The 19,022-nt window shown below is 35.9% G+C and overlaps 1 protein-coding gene across 2 annotated transcripts in view; it reads right to left on the reverse strand.

Annotated features, from left to right (window-relative positions):
* Positions 1-19,022, reverse strand: part of LOC139696779 (uncharacterized) — a 285,713-nt gene that overhangs the window by 16,695 nt on the left and 249,996 nt on the right. For both annotated transcript variants that reach the window (XM_071595617.1, XM_071595618.1), the window contains one exon: positions 11,051-11,156. In XM_071595617.1, the coding sequence (XP_071451718.1) occupies positions 11,051-11,156 (106 nt within the window). The remainder of the gene's footprint in view (positions 1-11,050; positions 11,157-19,022) is intronic.

A 19,022-nucleotide genomic window follows, 5' to 3' on the forward strand; every position in this document is an offset into this window, starting at 1 on the left:
AGAATGAATAAAGGATATTATCTTACAAAAGCTTATTTACTAATAATAAGGCACATTATATGTGCAATACAAAGTGTTAGAAACGATAAAATACAGAGGTACTGAGAAGGGAAATTAATCCCAAATCCTGTTTGAATTTCATCACTCTTAAGGCTAAGATAGTGTTAAACTCTTTATCCTCACCTATAAAAACAAAATATTGTGTTTTCCACTGTGATGACTTTGATAGTGAAATTGAACTTTAATATGCAAACTTTTTTCATTGGCAAATCATGTCTCCACATCATGCCTGAAACATCTGACTTGTACCTGAATATTATTTGTCTTTATTTAATGACAAAAACTTGATATCACTCGTGTTTCTCCGACTCAAAAAAGTGTAGTCTCAGAAATTTGAGTTCGCACTGACTGTATACGAGGTTGTCACTCACGACGGTCTCCCAGGACACTACGGGAAATGTAAACTCTGATCCTCAGCTTTGCCATCCTTCCTTAGAAGACATTTCCAATAAGCGTCCCAAAACGACAATTTGTACCCACTCAGTCCCCATCCCGGAGACTAAAGCCCGAAGTCCAAGGTCTTACCCGTTCCCGATGATTAGCGCCTGGAGGCGGGAGGGCAAAGGTTTCGGAAGGCGAGATATGATTGGCTGCCGAAGCCCGGAAAAGAGAGGGGTTTGAGGGCCAAGATCCACGGGAGGTGGGGTGGATAGGCATGGCAGAGAGAGGGTCATTGACAGGAAAAGATAATTAAAAGGAGTTCTTGATGATGAAAAGTTTTCGGAACGTGAGCCAATAGGATGAAAAAGTCCGTTGAAACTTTCATCTCGTCTCCCAGCCCTGATCCCTTCTCAAGTCCGACCACAGTCCCTCCTCAGTTTTTCTACGCTCTCCACGACTTTCCTCTTCTCAAACGATAGCGCCTCACGGTCGCTCTGATTCGTTCATGATCGCGCGTCTCACCCGAAAACCATCCATCGGAAAGTTTGTCATGTCCGAATCTCTCAAGTCAAGAGAATGGTGGTAGCGATCCTTGAACCGTAGGGCTCATCCAAAATTAATGGTATTTTTCCCGGCTTCCCGTAAATTAGTGCAATCTTCGGGGTTCCTCCGCCATCGCTCCTTCCTCATGCATAAAATCTTCGGCGGGCTAGCTAACTGCTCCGGATGTCTCTTATGCCAGGAGTTTTACACACCCTCCATTCAGTCATCGAAATTATTTTGGGCTAACAAAAATTATGCATCACGTTGAACAATACTATTATTTCTTTGATATAATCTGTCAGGAAAAAAGAGTTACGCGTAATTTCTATTTTTTCACTCTATACTATAATTAAAAAATTAGTTAAAAATGAAAATAATGTTTTCACTGAGCACGCAGAAATTGTTTTTACATTAATATCAAAAGAAAAATCATAGCATTCGACATGAATATCCCGGTGTAGTGCTACTATGGCAGCGAGAATTAATGAAGTTTAAAACGCTGTTGAGAGGTCATGTTGAGAGAATTTAAGAAAGTTATATCACCGAAGATAAGAGAAGAGATAATTTCTGAGACGAAGGAGTAGATATAGAAAGTCAAGAGCGACTTACATTAATTCAATTAGTTAGTATTAAAATGTATTTGAAAATTGAACTAAGAGTTTAATTAAAAACTCTACCAAGATGAGAAATAAAATCTTAGCACCAGTAGAGATTTCCTGAAACAATTTATGAATACGTGACACAGTTGAAATATATTTCAAAAGACAGGTCTGCGTGGAGAAGATTGCATAAAAAATGAGATACTTACACGTATATCGAAAGATTTTAAATCAGACTCTTTTGGTCTTACTATACACCCTGAAAGTGAAGAATAGGAAAGTTCTGTGTTAATTCAAATTATTTTAATTCCTTCCAAAGTTCAAGTCATCAATGAAATTTAGAGAGTTGAAGCCATCAAAATCATCAGTAATGAAGTGATCAAGCCCTAAGGTTTTTTTTTCAAGTGAAGTAGATATATAGTTGATGTTAATTTTCTTTCGTTGTATTACTAATACAAACCCATTTAATTTAAGCCCTAACCCATTTAATTTAAGTTGTGGGAGGGGAACCTTTTCCTATCCCTGCCCCATTTTTAGATGACCGGAAAGAAGTATTGCTCGAAAAAATCAACTATGGAATCATGAATGGATTCAACCAGGAAATTTTCGAAGACTGATTAAGATTTAAACTTGAACCTCTCGGTGAAGCGATATTCTAATGTCTTACATCTGTTCACCAAAAATTACACATTTTTTCTTTTAATTTCACTCGATGTTAAGTTTTATTCTTTCATCTTATGATTGTATTTTTAACATTGTTAATATTTATTTAAAAAACGTCTCAAAAATACCATATTGAACTTTCTATTTCCAGTTCTCTTAGGAGGTGCGTTGATGAATTTAGAAACTATTGTATCATTAATAATTTCTTTGAGAAATGCTATGTGAAATTTATTCTCCGATTGGAATATTCTAGCGGGCAACAAGGCAGTCAAAAGAACCGACATTCAATGCTTCATGAAAATACGAGAGATGCGTAGATGACCTTTACACTATGGTTTTTAGGTTATTTGAGACGAGTCTTTTTATCCAGAATGATATGGGATATTCCCGATCAGAACAGGATAGCAATATAAAAATGCCGTGAATGCACGGCTTTTGCGAAAAAATAATTAAAACATGTAACTGAACCGTTTTTCTACTGTTTCACTCGATATTTAAAGCTTAAAACCAGAGAATTTGATATTCTGAATTTCTTTAAATACCCTAGCTCATCGCTAAGCGTAACTGATGAAACATCACACGAAATAACACAAAGAATATCTGAGGGTCTTCATGACCTAATGAAAAACTACTAAGCTCAAATATTCTACCAAGTTAATGCAAACTTAAGGTCTGCAAAATGGCTGTAAGGACATTTAACGTGCGATCCATGGGCATTAAAATAGAAAAACAAAGAAATACTTGAATTTTTGGATAGAAAATTTATTGAAAGGATTTTTTGACCAACAGAGGAGGAAGGAGGGGAAGAAATATTAAGAGAAATGCTGCATCAAATTAGCTGATAAAGGTAGAGGCCATGGTATGCTTTATTAAGTCACAAAGAATGTGAAAGCTAGGTCACATAACACGCATGGCAGAGATCAAAACAGAAAATTTATCAATGAGTGTTAGATGAAAAAAGTTCAGAGGTAGACTTAGGGAAAGATGAAAAGGTAATTACAGACAGAGTTTAGAAAGAATGAATATCCCTAACTGAGAAGAATTGGCGAAAGATAGAAGAATTAAATGACCGTAGGCTATTGAACAGGTAAAGAGTGCGAAAAAGATGAAAATACTCAATTGAACCTATCATCATAACGCTAAAAATATTGTAAAACCAACGGAAAATGACAGTTATCTATTCCACGGTTGCACTTCTCAAAAATGTGTAGATTTAGTTTAATTTCGATAAGGAATTGTGTGTGGCTATAAGAAATGATTGATATTCAGCGTCAGGGTACATTTCTCTTCATTTAGCTAGGTAGTTCAACTAGTTGACATTATAGCGTGGGATTTCAATAGATATCTCGAGGCCAGGCCTTGTCTCCAGATGTCATACATGAGCTATGTGTCCCTTTATGTACATCCCTGTAAGTCTTTTTATGTTTTTTCTCATCTTTTTAGAAGGTTCGACCTACCAAGTTTATGTAATGAATCTGTTACAGGTACTTTTCTCGAAACAAATTTTTTCGAACCCAGGGAATTTTTTTTTTACTTCATTCATAATTGATGAAGGCTAAGTGCCAAACATTGGCCTCTAAATCCTTAAGTCAACTTCATTAATATGAATATACTTATTATCTCATACTTTAAAACATACGAGTATCTAGTTATTGTTCATTATATGCATATGACTTATAAATTTCAGTAAACTAATACCCGAACAATCATTTGAGGCTTGATTAAATAAGTCACAGGAGGTACCAGCACATAAATGGATAGTGGGTTTCGTATTGCATTAATCAACCAGAGACTACTTTAAATATGATGTTAGAATAGACCCAGATATTAATGCTGTTAATCCTTACATCGAATATGGAATGATTCAATACATATAATGTATACAGTTTTTAGTGGATTCTATCGAAGCCATTTTTATTTCCAATCAATGTACGGGAAACCCTACTGTCTCCATCGCCTAATGGCGTTCTGGGCTCGGCCAAACGATTTACGTTCCAAGAACTCGTTCATCCATTTTTCCTCTTACGTTCAATTGTATCAAAATGAAAATCGTGGACTTACTGCTTGCAACTATAATTTGATTCTTTTGTTTTTCAGAATTGCCAAGTTCCATTCAGATCCCTCCGGAAAAAGGAAAAGATCAGTGACCATAAATATAAAACTTTGATAAATCAATGGGAAAGATTTCCGAGTTATATTTTCCATGTTCATCTTCTCTCGCACGAGCGTAAACGAATGAAGGAGATAGAAATAAGTGTAAGAGCGAAGCCATAATTGGAAACCATGAAAGTGACGTGTCTCATTCCATCTCATGTCCCTTAGGAAAGCGATAAAAACTCAGGTCGATTCCCCTGTCGTCGCTTTCACTTTGTCCTTTCACAGGAGGCTAGAACCCTGTCTGTCGACGTTCAACCCTTCCTCCAAGGAGAAAAGTCTTATTAAAACCAACAAAAACATCTCTCAAAAAGTTAAAGAAGGTTTAATTGGAGAGTAGGGGCGGGTCGGAGGAGATGGAATCTTTTAAAACAAAGATGGGAGGCGGGGAGCAAGGAAGGGCAGGTTGGGTGGAGAATTTGGTGCAAAATACCGACGTGCTCGGGGTGATATGCGTTGTATGATGGGTCAGGAAGGAATGCAGGTAGGGTGGGGGACGTCATCGTACGGTGACCTGGTGGGGCGATGGCCCCCAAGCGTTACTCCCGCACTGCTTTTAGTCTCTCCCGTACGGAAATATATTTTTTTAAGTCATCATATTTTCGGAAGCAAGGGTTCAATTAAAAGTTCATTTGGACATTAACGAACTCTGTTCAGTCTTCTTTCTTGTTCTCCCTTCTATTCTTTTTACTTTCCTCCCGCGTAATCGTGTTAACGAGATTGTTTGAGTTTATTCATCCCTCAAATAATGAAGCTATTCGATGCAATTGTCACCTTGTTCTTTTAACTGCTCACATTTTATGCCTTTTTCAAAACTTTACAATGGCTTACCATTATAACCACTGGTATTTAACATTAAATAAATAACATTTTTAATTTATTACTAACTTTTTTTTCAAGATATTACTCTTAACATACGGATTATAATGTGATTTGTTTTTATTTTACACAGAACACACAGTTTTAAGGTGTACGACTCAATTTAAAAGCACTGCCAACGTTCGTACATAATAATTATGCATGCTAATTCCGTTTTACCATAGTGATTATGTATGCATGCGTACAACCGTAAATCATTTATTATCTTGTTAGAAACCTATAACGACTTTTCACTATATAATTAATTAATTTAAAAGAGCTTCCCCTCATTACTATTTCCTTTCAAATTTCTGGAGTTCAAAATATGAATGATGTGATTTCAGTGGCATCGGGCTCAACTTGGCAAACATTCATCTTGTGGAATAAGTTACAGTCTAAAATTTGCCAAAATTATTAACACGGAGATACAGATTTCATCACATTCAGCTGACATCGAAGTATCTGAAGATGTCAACTATATTTTGAAATAAATAGTACCGTGTTATTAAATCATTTGCAAATAATATAAACTTTATCTTATTTCTCTGAATGGTATAACACTTTTTGTTCTTTTAATGAAGCAATAATTTTGAAAATGTAATCAAGCAACTGGAATAGCTATGTCAAAAATTCAGCAAAGATAACTTGCAAAACTACTCGATGGATCTATAACATATAACGCAATGCTTCTCCTAAAAACCCATCTCTTCGCCCACCATACCAAGTACTTCCTCACTTGTTTTCTTTTCTGTCCATTTCACCTTCTCCATTCTTCTCCACACCCACATTTCAAAAGCCTCCAATCTACGTCTTTCCTCCTGCTTCAATGACCACGTTTCCGCACCATACATAGCTACGCTCCATATCAAAGTTTTTACGAATCTTTTCTTAACATCCTTACTCAACGTCCCCGTCATCAACTCCCTCCTCCTTGTGAAAGCCTCCTTGCCTAGTGCAATTCTTCTCCTTGCGTTCCTACTACTTTGACCGTGTAGGTCCAAAACACTACCGAGATACGTAAACTGTTCTACCTGCTCTAGTTTTTACCCTCCTATTTTAATGTTAAGCTTAGCCTTTTTCTTTCTAGAAAATCGCATAACCTTTGTTTTATTAATATTGATTCTCATCCCATACCTGTCGCACTGAATTTCCAATTCACTAAGCAATGATTGCAACCCCTTGGCTGACTGACAAACTAAAGCTTGGTCATCCGCAAACCTAACTGATTTTACGAATTCCCCGCCCACCTTCATTCCTACCTCGAGTTCTTCCCATGCCTCTTTAATCATTTCCTCTGCATACAGGTTGAACAGCAACGGTGATAATGGGCAACCCTGACTTACACCTCTTCCTAACACTGCCCAACCGGACTCGCCGTTCCCCACTCGCACCTGAGCAGTCTGAGACATGTACAGGTTGCGGATTAGTCTCCTTTCCCTCCAATCTATTCCTATTTTCTGCAATATACTCATTAGTTTCTCCCAATTCACTCTATCGAACGTTTTTTCGAAATCTACGAAACAGGAAAATACCTCCTGCTTATGTTCTATATTCCTCACGATTAATAATCTCATTACTGCAATGGCATCACGTTTACCTCTCCCCTTCCTAAACCCAAACTGATCATCCCCTAAGTAATCATTTTCCCTACTCTCTATCCTTTTGTTTATGATTCTATATATATATATATATATATATATATATTTTAATATTTATACGTGCGTGTGTTTGTGTATAATGCATGTATGTATGTATGTATATATACCCATATACACATTATAAATACCTATACTTATTCTAAGGCTGCAAATATCTACTAAACCAGGAATAATTGAACATCATATGCTATGTCACAACACCAACTTTATGAATTATCCGTTGAATCCAAGTTACCAGAACAACCAAAAACAACCACAATCAAACGTCAATTTTAAAGCTCACTTTTTGTCAGAATGATAGCGTCCGATATTCCACTACAACGAAGAAACCCCAAATCGATATCATAATTTAGATGGGTCAAGCATATTGAAACGGATCGAGTTTTATCGATCTCATCGGTAGTAGTGAAAGCGCGTAATGACCATGGCGAAAACTGAATATTGCCAAACCCGCTTATGTTGCCATTTGATGAAGTCTATAGCTGTTAAGGGTAAAATTCCCATGATATGAGGGGGTGAATATCTTAGCTTGTTTGTTCTGGAAGAAACCTCTTGAGGCCACCAATGAGACCCTTGAAATTCCAAATTGCCATGCGTTCCAATGAAGCCCTGCAAACCAACTTGCTGATTAGCAAACAGCCACGGACGATAACTTGAGCAAACACGGTATCATGTAACAATCGGTGTGTCTCATAAATAAACCTAATCCTGAGCAAAATTTAGTGCTGCCCATGCTCGTCCAGGGAAACCGTAATTTTCCCCAAAAGTTTGGACCTCTCACGACAAACTACGAGACGACATGGAACGACGTGGAAAATGGCATCCACTAGATCTCTTTCTTCTTTCCTTTAGGACATAAGCATCATATTTAAATATTTTCTCCTTTTAACCTGCTGCGGACTAAACTGTTTAAGCACCAATAATAAAATACTTTGTTTTTAACTTAAAATAAAATCATAACTGTTATTTTCTTAGTTGGCTCCTTATAAGCATGATAGATAAATATTCGCCATATCAATCTGTTTTGCGTAATCTCTTCGATTATTAAATTTAAATTGTAACCCGATGCTAATTCCTTTTGACAGGAAAGGAGGTTTAGTAAACAATCATGTTTTAATTCGACAATTTTCGGCTCAGGAAAGAGAGTTATACATATAATTGGCTATATGTCCATATTCAGTGGAAAAATACAAGAGTATTTCTATTAATTGCTTTAATATTCACTTAAAGCTATTAAATTAATGCCCTCATTGAAGGTCAACGGTTTTTCCGCTAACAAGCCGTATTTATTCAAGAATTACTGTGCTGAAAATAAAATCAAAACTATTTGAGTCTTAAAATATGAATGCTTTATTTTAAATATCAAATGAAGCCCTATAAACTTCTTAAAAGCTTTTTAGCTCCTAATCAACTTTCTTGAAATCATTTATGAAAATTAAATAGAATGCTATAATTATAATATATTAGGCATGAAATATTAGTGTATATATTTTCAAGTCAGTTAACAAACGCTGACATCAACCTAAATATAAAAATATATGTGAACATATATATGTGAATATATATATATATATATATGTATATAGAGTAGGTATTATATAGAGTATTACTGTTTCTTCTGAGGAAGGTGGAGCTAAATTCCATCGAAATTATTAATGAATAATGTGTGAGTGTTCTCTTTGTGTTCTTATATTTTTTGTTGCTGCCCAAGTTTTTTATTCAACACTTCCGTGTTACTTCGACTAAATCATGTGTGTGTGTATATATATATATATATATATATATATATATATATATATATATATATATATATATATATATATACGTAAATATAAATATATATAATATATAAATGTATATATATGTGCATGCTTATACATCCATTACTTCTCTAGATGGAAACTCTCGGAATTATTTTCGGCCCCATGAAAGCACTACGCAGAGTTTAAGGAGGACAAAGGTTCCCCGCCTTATCTCGTCACGGGGCGTAAATGATCAGATTAATCTCAAGAAAAGATTGTCTGCACCTTAATTGCACGGAAACCCTGTTCACCCACTTTCCTCCTGGATGGCGTAGTAATTACGGGAGGGCCTGCACCCGTACCTTCGCGTCGATTTCCCAAAGGCATTAATTGCGTCTCACTGTTTTCATTCCACGCCTATTTTCATTATCTTCTTTCAGTCCGTACGTAAGATGCGCCTTTACTCCAGAGTAATCATTTTTCAGCGATAGCGTCTTCCTTCAATGGATAATGAAACTGAAGGAATAAACCTAATCCGATAGACCGTATTTCATTCCAAAAATTCATGATGGGAAATATTTGATGTACCCATTCAAAATACAATATTTATTATTTAACCAATATAAACCTATTTTTATAGTATACATGCATATTGTTGAAAAGTTTAATTTTCCTTACCGTGCGATAAAAATATAATTTGAAATCACTTATCTAAATATCATTCAATGAAATATTTCTTCTAGTATAATATCCCCGCGGAACTTAAAATTTCCGTCACAAAAATGTATGTACAACGTCCCGAACGGAGCTTTTAGAGTGTAGTTAAAATTGAACTGTCAAAATATTTACTGTCAAAAGATTGTTGGATCAATTAACTATAGATGTATCCATATAGATTCATTCCAAAACCTAGAAAATGAGTGTACTTTTTCGATACTGATATTTAATTCTTGAATACCAATTAAAATGTCTCAATATAGATATTTAATCTAGTGGCATTGCATTTGATATATGCAGTCAGTTAAATTTATTCCAGTCCACATTTCATCGGAGACGTTTTTGAGGTTTTGAAATAATTGTGAAATAATAAGAACACTTGCCTTTGCACCATGGGTTTCTACTAATTTTGATACATTGAGTTGGAATGTGAGGATACTAAGGCTCGAAGGATACAAATAGATGGAGAAAGAAAGCCAGGCAAATGGTGCTACGGTACGGCACCTCCGTACGCACGGTCTCATTGAGACTATCTCTTTATCCATCTCAGGTGCACCCAGAGGAATCGTCGCACGGGAACTTGATTCCCTCTCCCGCCGTCTCCCGCCACTCGACTGCCGATGCATAATTGCATCCTGAGGCACGGATGCGTATAATCCTTTCCTCGCGCCATCGTCACCAGGGTGGCCCCCATTCAATCGCATTGGCCCTGATTAATCTCCATCTACACCCACCCGTATTTGCCTCCTCGCTCCGGCTGCAAAGTTCTGTTCTGTGGCGCGTGAATCGATCTGCTTGAACGGAAACCAATTAAACTAATACGGGAGAAGCCAATGTCATATGTATTATCTCTTTGGTTAAGTATTGTTAAATTGATAAAAAGCTTAAGCAATTAATTTTTAATATCCTTGAGGGTAATTATTGATAACTTGGAGAATTGTGTACAATTTTATTGATTATCATGTGGCGTATTACTCATTATTTTCGATTTTTTTGTGTATGTCAATCATTTGCCGTTATTTTTTCATCGATTTTAATATCTTCCAGCCTATTCCCTCTCCTAATCGTATTTATATGACAATAAACTCTTATGCAAAATGCCATGTTCAAAAATATTCAATTACCTTATATAGTCATTTTTCTATAATATTTGATAACTTGGGCTTTAGAATTTTTTGATAATGATAAACATTATAAACCAAATCATCAATAAAATATTAATATACAATGCACCAAAATAAATCAATCATCTAAGTACAATTGCAGAATTATCTACTCATGTAATGAGTAACACCATACACCCGTACGGCAGCTTGCATGTTCTTATGAATGTATGTAAAATGCATGCATTAAGGACACATAGCTGAATTTTTACAGTAGTATTAATTCATTGGATTGAATTGCAATGTTGTTCATAATCTATTTCCCCGAGAGTTTTTTCGAGACGATTGGACGAGTACTGCTTTTGGATGAGATATTTTTAACTTGAAAATATCGTAATTTTAGCTAGGTAATTGGTAATTGAAGTCAGAGGTATCATTTCTCCCTTAGCATTGTGGTATTTATAGCAAAGGGGAGTATGCTAGGTAAATAATAATCTTTCCAATACTGCGTGTGAAAGTAATCTATCCAAGGGGAATTACGACTAATTAGGAGAATGTTTTCACGTCCTCACCTGGACTCCACCTACGCCAATCACATACAGCAGCTGAGCCATGAAGAGACCAGCCAGAAGATTCATCAGAGTCGTCCCTGAAAGACTGCGAAGATCGGAGAAGAGGCTGCAAAGTTAATAAGAAAAGAACTTTGTTAATTAGCCTGATTTGATCAATCTGGTTCCTGGTAAAAACAAGGGTGTTATTCTGACATGGTGTAACAATTGAATTACGAGTCTTAATTTCTTATAAATCTTGCAACGTAATCATGTGCGTCTTTAACTGACTTATTTATGATTATTCATTGCATTATTCCTATATTTTGATTGCGGACTGTTAACCCTTGATAGATTAAATTTATTCCTAAAAAACCCGTATTGTGAGGGCGTATTAAATTGACACTTATAAATTAGTTCATCAAAAGTATTTAGTTTTATTTTATTGATTTTATATTTTTTACTTGGATTCTGTCACATTGATACTTTTGGCGGAAAGTCAATGAAAACGCTTAGTTCACCCAAAAAGAACAAAAAATAAATATTTAGAAATTTGACAATTTTTGATTTGCTGTATGATTTTTATCATTAGATTTTATACCTGGAAAGATGGAAAAAAAGTGTCTCATTTTTCTGGTCTAATGGGCAACTAAAATTTGTACAATCAGAGTTGACAGCATCACTAAGTTTTTTAATTCATAAAAAACCTTTACGTATGGTATTAACATTATTCGTAGAAAAAGCTTAATTCATTGATTGCAATAATTTGAACTGGATAAAATAAGTGGAGAAAAAATTAAAAATAGTGGTCGATGATTTTGGACGAAGACAGGTTTGGAAAGCTTCAAGGGAGGGATATTTAGATCTGTTGAACTCCATAAATATTTGTAATCTGAGATAACGGTTCTTTACCATTATTCATTATTGAAGTATAATTAGTGTAGCCAAAATTCTTTATTTTTAATCTTACAACTGATAAATATGACAAAGTAATCACATGATACACATGGTATACACATTTATAGTGTGGGGTTTGATAGGGGAAGAAGTTTTTTTCAGTATCATCTTTTTCAATATCATCATTGTATTTTTGATAAATATTTTCCAGTCGGATGGAGGCACGGTGACATTTTTTCTCACAGAAAGGCCAAAAGGGTTTTCTTTTGAAGAATGGATCTCTTCAGCTTTATTGCTTTAGCAGGAGGGTAAAGATCTTCGAAGAATTTGATGCCCATGTTATCTAGCTGATATCGGTAAATGGAAACGTTGGGATCCGGGGGAGTGGACCGGTGTTTAAAGATATTTACGTACGCTGGGGGGCAGATATTTTAAATGGAAAGGCAATATGTTTCGGAAATGTCATATTTATTCCTTGTAGCCACCTTTTTTTCTATGGTTTTCTTTCAGACCAGGATTTCTCCGAATGTGCAATGTCAGTGTTACCTACACACATCTTTCGCGTAGAAAAATTAATGCGAAAAGTTGAAAAATACTTTTTAAATATTTCTCAATATTAAGATGTAAGGGGGAAATAGTGAGAAGAAAAGGATGGAAATGTTGGGCGGAATGAAGGCAGGTAGAATGTACATATACTATACTGAATTGAATAAGGATAAATTAGCTGTGGAGGTTTAGTTTGAGTTTGCTAAGCTACACTACTTAATGTAGGGGCGTTAAGTTTGGGTTCTTCCAAAATATATGTTTGATTGGATACTACAAAATTATAATATTGCCTTTGAAGTCACTTTAAAGCTCAATAGTTAGTTATTTCTACGAATATATCGATATATACAGTTTCCATTGTGCCTTGTCCTTCGTTTTCCTTTATGACTTTCAACACTGAATATTTTATGAGCTTAAATGGGCTCAGTTAACCCTGATTTTCTATTGAAACAGAAAATAAACAACTTGGCTTTTCCGAGTAGAAAATTTTTCATTTGTGACCTAGGTTTCGTTATGGTATAACATCTTCGGGTGCATACCATAACGAAACCTAGGTGGTAAATAAAATAATTTTCTTTGTGGAAAAGCCAAGTTGATTATTTTCAATTTCAATATGAAGATTTTCCACCAATTCAGGCCAGAGACTGTTTTATGATTTTTTCAGCCTAACGTTTCCCCTTAAATATCAGTTTGATGATTCAACACTCATCCATTCCCTTAAAATGCTCAAACCAGCGACACACTTCCAGTTCCATATAAGTTTCAAAGAACCACCACATTTCATTTTGAAAGAGGTTTGCACGAAGATGAATGCATGAAATTTTCTTAATAAAAGTAATCAGTAAAGATTTATGTAAAATAAATAAACAAAATTAAGGTAATATTATAAAATGAATCATTTCTCTCTCCTTGGGACGGTGTCTTTGGATGGAGCATTCTCTTTTTAAAGTATCTGGGTGGAGGGTATGCTCAGTATAGTAAATTCTTCCACCTTGCGAGTCAGTTAATGAATATGCATTGTCAATTTCGAGGCTAAAAATAATAGAAGGACAATTAATTCGTCCGTCAAAAATGCTGCCTCTTATTTTTTTAGCATATGCTGGATTTAAGGACCGAGTATTTCTATACTATGAGAATTCTCATGTTTTTCCGTAATTGGACGATGATATATTTTATTAATCCCATATTTTTGCACAGTTAACAGCCAGCAACTCCATTGGCTTCGTGAATTTATATGTTGTCTCTCGTTTTTACTGAATAATAATTAGAACGCTTTCCTAAAAACAATCCATAGGGGGAAATATATCATGAATGATATCGTTGCCTCTGCAATGAATATTAAAGAATGAAAATTTTTGGCTATTTGTGCATTTAGTATACTGATATTATTTTTTTAATCCCTCCATCTACAATAAATTCTGTTAATAGGAGCTTCAATTTTTGATGATTATCGATAGGGTACCAATTGTTAATTTGAAAAATGGGTTTTTAGTATACATTCAAATTCACAGCGTTCATATACAATTCAAACACGCCAATGATCATCGTAATTCACGTGGTACCTAACCGTTTTCAACCAGCTATTATCCCAAAGTTCGTCCGGTCACGTTCATTTTTCGACCAAAAAGCTTTCGTATTTCTCAGTGTTATAGAAATATGTTTTTTACCATAGGGTACTTTCTTTTTCAAAAAAGTCCTTTTTTATTTTTACGTGAACCTTTATGTCCTTTTTCGAGTTTCGGGTATCTGCCGTCATTTTTTCTATTGGTATCACGTTTGAATTTGAATTCATCAATACATATAAAAATATCTCTCCGTTTGTTTGCCTATGTGAGATTTGGCGGCGTAATAAATTCTGAGGAAAACACCGCGTGTGGATTTCCGACGTGGCATGTTATGAACTGGAACTTCGGATCATTGAATCAACTGTGTTTGCATCAGATATTCACTATTAGGAGAAGAAAATCATCTGTGATATGTCACTAGGTCAGGGGCTGCATTGCGGAGGTCCCATTCTTACAATGAGGACCTCAGCATTGTAACTGATTAGTTAAGAGATTTCAGAAATAGTTTTTTTTCATAATTATGAGTTTCCGGGCCTATTACGTTCATTTGGAAGCGGAACAACATGGATTGTCATCTCGTATTAATATCTGTATTAATGTTATGATAAAATACCTGCTTTTCTTACCCTATTCATAAATATCTATGATTATCCGTCTAGATACTGTAGTACATGCACTAAGAGTCTACATCCTCGGTACCCTAACCGAGGAACAGTGAAGTAGATTTTGCGCCAGTTACCTAACCTAGTTTTTCATATATCCTAGTCTGTAACTTTATTTCAAACCATTTAGTGACGTCATTGGTCACATACGAGGTGCGTCCGAAAAGTATCCGATTTTACTTCGAAGGTTGCCACAGCCCGGATGACGAAGATTAGCATTCGCAAAGACCGCAGAAAATTAGCAAACCAATATGACCGCAGGTCGGATAGTTTTCGGATACCTGTGTTATATTTATTACAATGTAAATAATTTTAATTTAACCTTAGAAGTACTTTTTCGTGTTTTTCTAAGATAGAATAAATTTTTATTCGTAAAAATTATTTTATCCCGTCACCAACTTTCACGTCTAATATGGGTTTCACGAAAATAATCTGAGCAAAAAACTAGGATTTGAAAACTAAGTAGTCACAAAGCTTGTTTGTCCTATCACTATACTTCAGCTCTTGAAGTCTACTCAACCTATCCACTAGAAGACCTAAACTAATAGTCTCTCCCTCAAAAAATTTTGAAATCACTAATTCGGTCACTTCGAATTCGTAAATACGCCTAAGTATTTCCGCTATATTTTTTACGGGGGTAAATCCTTAATATTTTCTGGTTTGTGAGGCAAATATAGATAAGAACCAAGAGAGGTTCACATTCAAATAGGGAATCGGGATGGCTCGTCATTTGAGAGGAATGGGCCAAGGTGGGCTAAGAAAATGGAGCGATTAGGGCTGAGGTTCTTGGACAAGACACTTTAACTTGCATACCTGTATGGCACATTTGGCTGTGAATCTGGAGCAGTTCAATGACATGCTTAGCTCAAGTTTCCCGATTGGATCACGCCTTCCGTTTGACTGAATGAGTTTTAGAGTTCTGAACCCCACACCATAAGGATTCGAATATCGAGTAAGCTAATCTTAAAATCAAGACTCAACGAACCTGAAGCGTCAACTGGAGGGAATGACCGCAGTTAACCCCCGTATATGGATTGATTAATATTGACAACATATTTTATTTATATATTTACCTCCCACATTCTATCTATCAACTTACTGCGAATAACATAATAAATGCCAGTAATCTTGTAGGATTTAGGCAGTATATATAATTTATAATCAGAAGATAGTCTTCGTTTTATTAATTTTTTTTACCTGGAAATATATAGGGTCTGTACAATAAGTATCGGCACATGCCTTATGAAATCTTTGAAAATTGAAAAAAAATAATGAACAAATATTAAATTATTGAAATAATTTACTGCAAAATCCTCAGTAAAATTGACTTATTTCAATTTTTATGTAATTTAAAGAAATGTCTTTCACAGCAAAAAAACTGTTGAATTTGAATTATAGTTCGGAAGACAGTCTCAGAAAAAATTATTGTTTTCATGCTATTCTGGCGTCTTTATTGGAAGCTAAAAGAGATGGAACCCCTACATATTCCGTTAACATAATTTCCTGGGTGAAAGAGAACATTATCTAGGAGTGATTAAAACTGTGTAAGTAATTTTTAAAATTCAACTTTTGATGAAATGGGGACCAGATATAGCATTTTGTCCTCTGAAACCAGACCGTATAGCAGACGGCATACACGCCCACTTTCTCCACTTCCTGCAATTTTCTATCGACGCTTGTCCTCTGTCCCATGACCCTCCTTCCCGCTCGCACGCCGACCATCGCCCTGCGAGCCGAGCCCCTCTGTCCGTTGACCCTTTATCCTCCCGCAGTCTCTCGGGCTCGCGTCTCCGCGAACACAATCGCCGCCGCCGACGGTCGCCTCCAGGCCTAGACACTGGAATAGGGAAGGACTACTCGCTCGATTGGGAGCACAACACTTGGATAGTTTCAATTGGATGCGGTAGCCACTCTCCCCCCCCCCTCCCCCACACACTCTCATAGTTGGGGTGTTTTAGGATATCCTCCATTTAACGAATTCCCTGAAGTGTTTGTTATTTTTCAATTTCCATGCAAAACTTGTGTTGTTTAAAACGGGAGACTTTCACTCATCTAATTCGAAATGATATACACGTCAGTGGCTACTTGTCTTCTGTTTTCATCTGTGTATTTAAGAAGTAGCTTAATGCTCCAACAACATAAAAGCAATTAATTGTTAGAGCGTTAAATGCAGAAACTGTAGCTCAAATGTTTACATCCCCTTGTTTCCGAAATCGAAAATGGAAAAATGTATCCAGGGAATAAAAATCACCTCTGTCGGTTAGGAATTAAATTCCACTCTTTTATTAAAATACTGGCCCATAATTCATAGTTCAAATGCATTTTTCTTACCAGCCTTAGAAAAAGAGTGCATACTCATTATGCTTACTTTTTTTAACATTACTAATTAACATAAAATTTATTTGGATTGAATAATTATATTTTGAATAAAATATATATATGATTGGTCTCCATTATCATATCGTTTTCGGCTATTTTATGTCAAAATTAAGGCAGAAAAAAATTATAATTTCCCATTATAAAAGGCCTTAAACTGCATGAAGAAATGGTTATCATCTGTCAGTGAAACCCCAGTTAGAAGCATTGGAATCAAATTAAATAATTCCAAGCTACTTTGAATGCAATGCCATAATAATGGAAGTAACACTAAATCATTTTTTTAATCTGCTCTGGCATTATGCCGATTGTTGTTTGGACATAATTGGATTTCAACAAACTAATACTCGAGTTTCAAAAAAAATCAGCAAGCAATCAAAAGGAGGATTCAATCACCTTTTCCGACGATTGATTTCCGTAGCTTTCCCTATGCACCGACAGTGCGCCCGCTTTGTTATGTTACTGTGATTTTGATCGGAGGATGTGTGAAATGGCCGTTCCGTCCACTCGGCCGTAACCACGGACAGTACAGAGCGAAAATTTTGCCGCTTGGTACATTGCGGAAGCAAGAGGAAATATAAAACGGCGCGACATCCGACGGGACGAAGGACGTCCCATTCATATCTAAAACAAAATTGTATCCTACGAGCGCGGGCTGTATGAAAACCGGGTCGACGGATATCTCTCACAAAACGGTTCAAGTCAGCGGAGTCGAGGTCGCGTTCGGAATGGTGAGGAGGAAGTGGGGAGGGAGGAATCGAAATTCGATTCCATTTTACTCGAATAAAAATGACAGATTTGTTGTTCCCAAGAATGGAAGGCAGCCGGTGCACGGGTTTATCAGGGAATACCAGCTTTCTGTCTCCCTCCCGTCCTCGGTCGTACTTCACCCCGTCCCACAATTCCACTTCCCTTTTGCCAGTCCGCCACGTCACGGAGTCATCCTCGACCATCCCTTATGCCCTCCTATTGTATTATTGGATGCACGTGTGGCAGCACTTGGTTTAATCTGTGCCTTAACTTGTGCAGTTGCGACGGTTACTCTTGAAGTTATCGGCAAATTCAAAGCCGTCTCAATTGATGGGATTGCCATATGACATTATAGGAAGCAAAGTCAACGGAAGAGCAATTCAAAGATTTCCTGGATGAAGTTTGTACTTGTCCTCATACTGTTCAACGCCGTTCAAACGAAGACAGCTTGAATAATAATTCAATTATTCTATCTTTTTACAATTAAAATTGTGTTATTATATTCTTCTTTCAAATCACATGTTACAAACTGGTCCGCAAATAAAATCTATGTCGACTGACTTCTGTACTGTGGTAAAATATGCTCAAATGAAGACTTAAAAATAATTTTTTAAATAATAAAATTTCATCGCTTTTTTTGTAATTTATCGTTTTGTAGGATTCAGTGGCATATTTATGAACACAGTGGCATATTTATGAGTTTTAAAAATTTTGATTCTACCATGGTGGCATACTACGGGCAAGCTTACTCACATAATTACGGGTATTAGAAACTAATGACGGCTTTGGAAATATGTCATGCTGACAATTAAAGTCGGTGGGAATTTTTCTCGCAGTTTACAGCGCACTTCACATTTAAATTTAAATACAAAATTTTCCGTTACAAAATGCATTTATCTCCACAAAATTACGGGTAAATATGGGGTAAACTATGGGGTAAATTATGGGTTAGAGAAGATTAGTTAGAGATGTGGGAAAGCTGAATACTAGAGGGTGTGAGTGGAGGCGAGGAAGAGTGGGAAATGTGTCAGTCATTCTCAGAGAGGTTCTTCACAGATATTTGGCGCGGTATGGAAGGCCATGGCCAAGAGAGGGAATTGATTGACAATTAGCATTTCTTTTACTGAATGACTACAAATAACGAGTTAGACACATTTCTACCATGTTGTATTATCTTACACTGCCCTAGAATATCCAGCC

Source organism: Hetaerina americana, unplaced genomic scaffold (assembly GCF_022747635.1).
Source record: "Hetaerina americana unplaced genomic scaffold, ioHetAmer1.1.p SCAF_7, whole genome shotgun sequence".
Classification (NCBI taxonomy): domain Eukaryota; kingdom Metazoa; phylum Arthropoda; class Insecta; order Odonata; family Calopterygidae; genus Hetaerina; species Hetaerina americana.